Raw genomic sequence first — 6,348 nt, 5'->3', positions numbered from 1 at the left:
AGCCCCATGATCCCGCTTCCCTTACGTGTGCCATAGAATAAACGACCCAGGATTGGTGCGATCTGGGGAAGAGGCTCTCACTAATAGTTGTTCTAAGCGGGGCAGAGGACGATGTGTCTCCCAGAGTAATCTTTATGCCCTAGCTGGCATCTTGCTCTCTTGCTGCTCTCAGCACTAGCCCCAGGGACGAGAAGTCTAGTGTCCGGAGGTGTGCTCCTCCGAGGCTTCTACAATCATTGCATGTACTTCGCTGACGTCAGTCGGAGCTGTCCTGGCACTATATAAGGCTGGCGGCAGTCCCGGGGCCGACCCCGTGTTCCCCACTCAGCCCTTTCTGAGGGACAGAGACTGGAGCTCCGTCTTGCACTGTACAGGCGCTCTCCGACAACCTGTGAGTGGTTCAGAGTGTCCGCTCAGATTCCCTCTGCTAGGGCTCCGAGTAGCTCACACTGCGACCTGCCGGGAGGGAGGGTGGGTGAAAGGGTTGGAACAGGACCGGAGCGTGGCTGGGGCTGGAGGACCGGCTGCAGTCATCGGGCGGCTGCCGGAGGAGCCCGGGGGGGCGCAGGGCGTGCGCGGGAAGGGAGTGCGCCCCCTATGGCTGCCCCAGGCGCTCCTCACCCCGCGCTGCCCCTGTGTCCAGGGCCGGCGGCACCATGGGGCAGGCGGGACGCGCGGCACTGCTGGCGGCGCTGCTGCTTCTGGCACAGCTGCGCCCCGGGAGCAGCCAGCGAAGCCCAGAGGTGTTAGCGGCGGCCGGGGTCCAGGACCCGAGTCTGCGATGGAGCCCCGTGTTGCGGACCCAGGGCGGCGGGGCACGAGCGCTCCTCTTGCTGCTAGCCGAGCGCTTCCCACGCCGTGGCGGGCCCAGCTGGTGGAGATATGCGACTGCAGGTGAGCGGCCACGACGGGATAACCCTCCGCTGTCCATCGACCTCACCTTCCACTTACTGCGGACCCTCCTGGAGCTGTCGCGGACGCAGAGCCAGAAGGAGCGCGCCGAACAGAACCGCATCATATTCGACTCGGTGGGCAAGTGATCAACCCGGTTTGGGGTCATGAAAACTTTGACCCCTTCCCCAACCCTAGGGCTGGGACATGACCTACCGGAACTGACCCAGTACCGGGCACAGCGGCCCAGGGACACCCTCAGCACACTACCTGGCTTTTTTTTTTTTTTTTTTTAAATAAAAGTGCTGAAGAGCCTTTGGCTTCTGTTGTGGGGGCGCGACAGGGTGGGAACCTTTGGGAAAGTCGGGGCCTGCCAGGCCAGTGGGAGGGACCAAGATGTTCAGGGCGGCGGGGTAGTGGCGGGGAGTCGAGGAGGACGGCGTTTCAGCCTGTTCCAGCGGGCCCCATCGCTCCCAAATCCTCAGGAACTCAGATGTCCCGGCACCGCCGCACCACCCTCGACCCTGGGCGCTAGGCTCATGAGTCAGCCCCTGGCAACAAGAAGGCGCCCAATACCAGTTAACTTCACTTCCGCTGCCCCCTCAATGGTCTCAGGTTCGAGGAAATGCGGGACGGTTGCAGGGTCGCCTCCCAAGCCGAGGCTGAGTGGGCAGCTAAGGAAATACGGGTTTGGAACGCGCCGGTCCTTTATTGAGCCCTCCCTGAGGGGAGGAGGAGCGCCGAGCTGGGTGGCGCGGTGGTCTCAGCGCAGAACCCCCACCACCCTGGAGGCAGGCCCCAGCCGCTCAGGCTCTTGAACGGTGGTCGGGTCAGTGCAGGCCTGTGTCCGGGAAAGAAAGCTCAGTGGTCCGGTGCTGCAAAGTTAACAAGGCAGCCCCAGCCCCGCCCTCCCCGTTGCCAGGTGGGCGTCTCCTCTACTTGCCGACCCAACTTGGTCTCCCAAAGTCCTAGAGAAAAGGCTGGTGGGGATGTGCACGTATACTTTTGCGCCCTAAGGGGAGCCCCTTTGTGGTTGTGGGGCTTGAGGGCACTTAAAAGGAGCAGGGCTCCACAAAATCCCTGGTGCCACAGAGGAGGCAATGGCCAGAGGAGGGGACGAAGAATGCCAGCCAGGCCCTGCCCCAAGCCCCTCAGGCCACTCTCACCTTCCGGCCCCTCCAGCCGCTCTTCCTCCGGCCCTGCGCTGCCCTCGTCCCGGTCCAAAGACGCCTCCTCATCCTCTTCCTCCCCGGAAGCGCCTGGGCCGAAGGAAAGCCGCGTTTTGGTGGAATTCTTGCCTTTCCGGCAGCCACACCGCCTCACCTCAACACCCAAGCTCTGAACGCCCAGTCCCAGCGCCCGTCCCCCTCCTTCCCTCCCTCCCGCTCCCCCTCACCCGGCTGGAAGTCGATGGTCCTCAGCATCTCGGCCACGTGCTCCACGCTCACGGTGAACTGGTCCATGCTCTCATAGCCTGGCTCCGGCCGTCCTGCCAGCTCCACCTTCGACATTGCCCCGACCCTGCGGTGGCCACAGCGAGTCTGCTGGCAACGCCCCGACCCCCAATCCCTCCCCGAGCTGCGGGGCTGCTCAGCCCCTTCCTTTCCCGTCCCGCACTGCCTACTCACTTATTGATCAGCTCCTTGGCCTGCTGCAGGGAAGAAAAGGAGGGTAAGAGTAAGCACCGGGCCAACCCCTGGCAAGGTCCCATTTCTGATTCTCACAGCGGCCCTGCGGGGTAGGTGGGGATGCACATCCCAATCGTTAAGGAGAAAACGAACAGAGGGGGTGACATGCCGGAGGTAGTGGGGGCAAGTAGGTGCAAGAGGCAAGATGTGAACGTGAGTTTCCAGGAGCCAAGGCCCCAGCTCCAAGCACTCTGCGGGGCCGCTGCCCTCCCCCAGGGCCCACCTGGAGGTACAGAGCCATCTGCGGCTCCTCCATGGACTGTATGGCGCTCTCCACCAACTTAGAGGAGGCCTCCAGGTGGTCCCCGTACTGCCGGATGAGGCCGCGCACGCGCTGCAGCTTCTCCTCCTGCTCCCGGGCCAGCGCTTGCAGCAGCTCGCCCTTGCGCTCCTCCAGCACAGCGCACAGGGACTCGAACCTCTGGTTTAGCAACTGCTTCTGCCTCCGGCTGTTGTCCTGAAATACCCAGAGCAAGGATGAGAGAGGGCACAGCTGAGACCACCAGACCCGCATCTGGCTCTTGACCAGGAGGAAAGTGACCTATCCATGGTTACACTGTGAGTTAGTGACAGAGCCAGAGTCCAGCCTAGATCTTTTCCATAATAAGAACAATATGGTATTTTTTTTCTGAGACAGCCTCAAGCTGTCCCCCTGGGTAGAGTGCTGTGGCATCACAGCTCACAGCAACTTCCAACTCCTGGGCTCAAGCAGTCTTCCGCCTCTGCCTCCCAAGTAGCTGAGACCACAGGCACCCGCCACAACGCCTGGCTATTTTTTTTGGTTGCAGTCGTCATTGTTGTTTGGTGGCCCAGGCTGGATTTGAACCACCTTAGGTGTATGTGGCTGGTGCCTCAGCCACCTGAGCCACAGGTGCCCAAGCCAACAATATAGTATTTTAAGGTAACATCATTGAGTGCTGTCTGTATCTCTGGTCCTGGTTTTTACTTGCATTATTCCATTTAATTTTCAAAAAGACCTTGGGTAGCCACTATATTATTACCACCACTATTTTATGTAGTTAAAAACAAACAAAGCCAAAGCACAGAGAAGTTAAATAACTGGGCCAAAGTCACAGAGCTAGGGAGTAGCAGAGCTGGGATGCAAACCCACCAACTTGGCTAAGCACATCCCACCACTCCCCAGAGCCCAGAAACTTTCTGACCAGTTTGGCCAGAGGGCAGAGAGGAGTTGTCTCTAGGAAGCCTGGGTCCCCAAGCCAGGTAGTCTTTTGTTCCTCCCTCTCTCCTAGCCCAAGCTCACCTCAATTGTCTGGCACACCTCCTCCATCTGTGTGATCACTGCTTGCACACGGTCATTGCCTGCCACTAGCATCGCGATGCCATCGCTGAGTTCACTCTGCCACACACACAGGTCAGCGCTTAGAGCTGGAGAACCTGGCCTAGAGCTGCACCCCTCACCCCAGCCACTGGATGAGCTAGGAGAGGACACCCCCCTTTATCCCACTTGCCACCAGAGCATCTTCAGAGATCTGGAAAGCTTAGAACAATCCCAAAGGTATAGAAACGTGTTCTGTGGCTTCTAGAAGGAGATGGAGAGAAGAAATCCTCCACTACCAAATGGAGAAGGAATAGACAGTCTCCAAACATCCCCTAAATGCTAGGCACTGGGCCAAATGTTTTACCTGTGGATTCATGTCTTCTATCAATTCTGAAAAACTCTTAGTGATTATCCATTCTCATAATATTGCCTTTTCTCCGTCCTCCTTATCCTCTCATTCTGGGAATCTATTTAGACTTACGTTAGACCTTCTCATCTCCCAGTCATGCATTCTGTGTGGGTTTGTTTTTTTCAGTTCTCTTGTTCTATTCACTAATTCTCTCTTCAGAGAAACACATCATTTCACACATCTATTAAATGATTCTTAATTTTTTTTCTTTTTCATTTTTGGATTTTATTTTTTTATTTTATTATTTTTTTTTTTTGAGACGGAGCCTCAAGCTATCCCCCTGGGTAGAGTGCCATGGCATCACGCTCACAGCAACCTCCAACTCCTGGGCTCAAGCGAGTCTCCTGCCTCTGCCTCCCAAGTAGCTGGGACCACAGGCGCCCGCCACAACACCCGGCTATTTTTTGGTTGCAGCCGTCATTGTTGTTTGGCGGGTTCAGGCTGGGGATTCGAACCTGCCACCTTAGGTGTATGTGGCTGGCGCCTTAGCCGCTTGAGCCACAGGCGTCGAGCCCATTTTTGGATTTTAGAGACAGCATACCATTGAATATTTTGTTTTAATATTTATAGTTTCATTTCTAAAAGCTCCATTTGGTTCTTTGTTAAATCTGCATTTTTTTTTTTTTTGCAGTTTTTGGCCCAGGCCAGGTCTGAAACCACCACCTCTGGTAAGGGCCAGCGCCCTACTCCTTTGAGCCACAGGCACTACCCCAAGCGTGGTTGTTTTTGATATTCTGTAATTCCTTAGTTTTTTATTCCATCTTTTTTTTTTTTTAAGAGACAGGGTTTTACTCTGTTACTAGGCTGAGGTGGCATGATCATAGCTCACCTTAACCTCAGACTCCAGAGAGCTCAAGCAACCCTCCTGCCTCAGCCTCTAAGCAACAGAGACTATAGGCCTGCACCACCATACCTGGACAATTTTAAATTTTTTGTAGAAATGGGTCATCCTTTGTTGTCCAGGCTGGTCTCAAACTCCTTGTCTCAAGTGATCTAAGTGATTCTCCTACTACAGCCTCCCAAAGTGCTAGACTTACAACCATGAACCACTATGCCTGGCCTCCATCTTTTTTTTTTTAAAGCATTCAACTTATAATGATTTTCTATTTTTAATTCCAATATCTGAATTCCTTGTAATTTTTGCTTCTGCTGACTTCACCCAAGGAGTGCCTTTAATTATGTATCTTTCTTTTCTTCCTTCCTTCCTTCTTTCCTTTCCTTTCCTTTTCCCTTTCCCCTTTCAATTTCCTTTCCCCTTCTTTCCTTCCCTTCCCTTTCCTGACAGATTCTCACTTTGTTGCCCAGGTTAGAGTGACATGGCATCAGCCTAGCTCACAGCAACCTCAAACTCCTGAGTTCAAGTGATCCTCCTGCCTCGGCCTCCAAAGTAGCTGGGACTGTAGGCACCTGTCACAACCTTGGGCTGATTTTTCTATTTTTAGTAGCCATGAGGTCTCATTCTTCCTCAGGCTGGTTTCAAACAACTGAGCTCAAGCAATCCACCTGAGTCTCCCAGAGTGCTGGGTTTACATGCATGAGCCACTATGCCTGGCCATCTTTGTGAATCTTCGATTGTGAGAATCTTAATATTTTGTTGATTTGTATCTCAGAAAAACCTGAAGGCGTAATTGAAAATATTTTCCTCAGGCAGAATGTGCACTTGCTTCTGTCAAAGCCAGGTGGTGCAATTTACTGCTTTCTTGGGATTCCACTTTAATCTGGGGTCTTCGGTGTCTTTGATGTAGGTTCCTCACTTTTTAGGGGTTTAGGAGCATGGAGGCATGCTATGGTCTTTCTACCTCAGCGATATTGGCAGCACTGGTCCTCTGGGAAATGTGCTTTTTTTTTTGAGACAGAGCCTCAAGCTGTCCCCCTGGGTAGAGTGCTATGGCTACACTGCTCACAGCAACCTCCAACTCCTGGGCTCAAGCAAGTCTCCTGCCTCTGCCTCCCAAGTAGCTGGGACCACAGGCGCCCGCCACAACCCGGCTATTTTTTGGTTGCAGCCATTATTGTTGTTTGGTGGGTCCGGGCTGGATTCGAACCCGCCACCTTAGGTGTATGTGGCTGGCGCCTTAGCC

At 54.6% G+C, this 6,348-nt stretch overlaps 2 protein-coding genes across 2 annotated transcripts in view; one reads left to right on the top strand and one right to left on the bottom strand.

The window, feature by feature from the left end:
- Positions 1-527: 527 nt before the first annotated feature.
- On the top strand, positions 528-1,160 carry UCN (urocortin). The gene has a single exon (XM_003787473.2). The coding sequence runs from the start codon at positions 657-659 to the stop codon at positions 1,038-1,040; it is 384 nt and encodes a 127-aa protein (XP_003787521.1). The 5' UTR covers positions 528-656; the 3' UTR covers positions 1,041-1,160.
- A 561-nt stretch (positions 1,161-1,721) lies between these two features.
- The window catches only part of TRIM54 (tripartite motif containing 54), a 22,640-nt gene continuing 18,013 nt past the window's right edge, over positions 1,722-6,348 (bottom strand). The window contains exons 4-9 of the mRNA XM_003787555.2: positions 3,841-3,936; positions 2,803-3,036; positions 2,520-2,542; positions 2,288-2,412; positions 2,049-2,150; positions 1,722-1,732 (exon numbers count right to left, since the gene is read on the bottom strand). Coding sequence (XP_003787603.2) covers positions 1,722-1,732; positions 2,049-2,150; positions 2,288-2,412; positions 2,520-2,542; positions 2,803-3,036; positions 3,841-3,936 — 591 coding nt within the window. The remainder of the gene's footprint in view (positions 1,733-2,048; positions 2,151-2,287; positions 2,413-2,519; positions 2,543-2,802; positions 3,037-3,840; positions 3,937-6,348) is intronic.

The sequence above is a fragment of the Otolemur garnettii genome, unplaced genomic scaffold (genome assembly GCF_000181295.1).
Source record: "Otolemur garnettii isolate 467f Iridium unplaced genomic scaffold, OtoGar3 scaffold00022, whole genome shotgun sequence".
NCBI classification, from domain to species: domain Eukaryota; kingdom Metazoa; phylum Chordata; class Mammalia; order Primates; family Galagidae; genus Otolemur; species Otolemur garnettii.
Note: the sequence above shows the minus strand (reverse complement) of the source record. Positions and strands in the feature narration are given on the sequence as shown.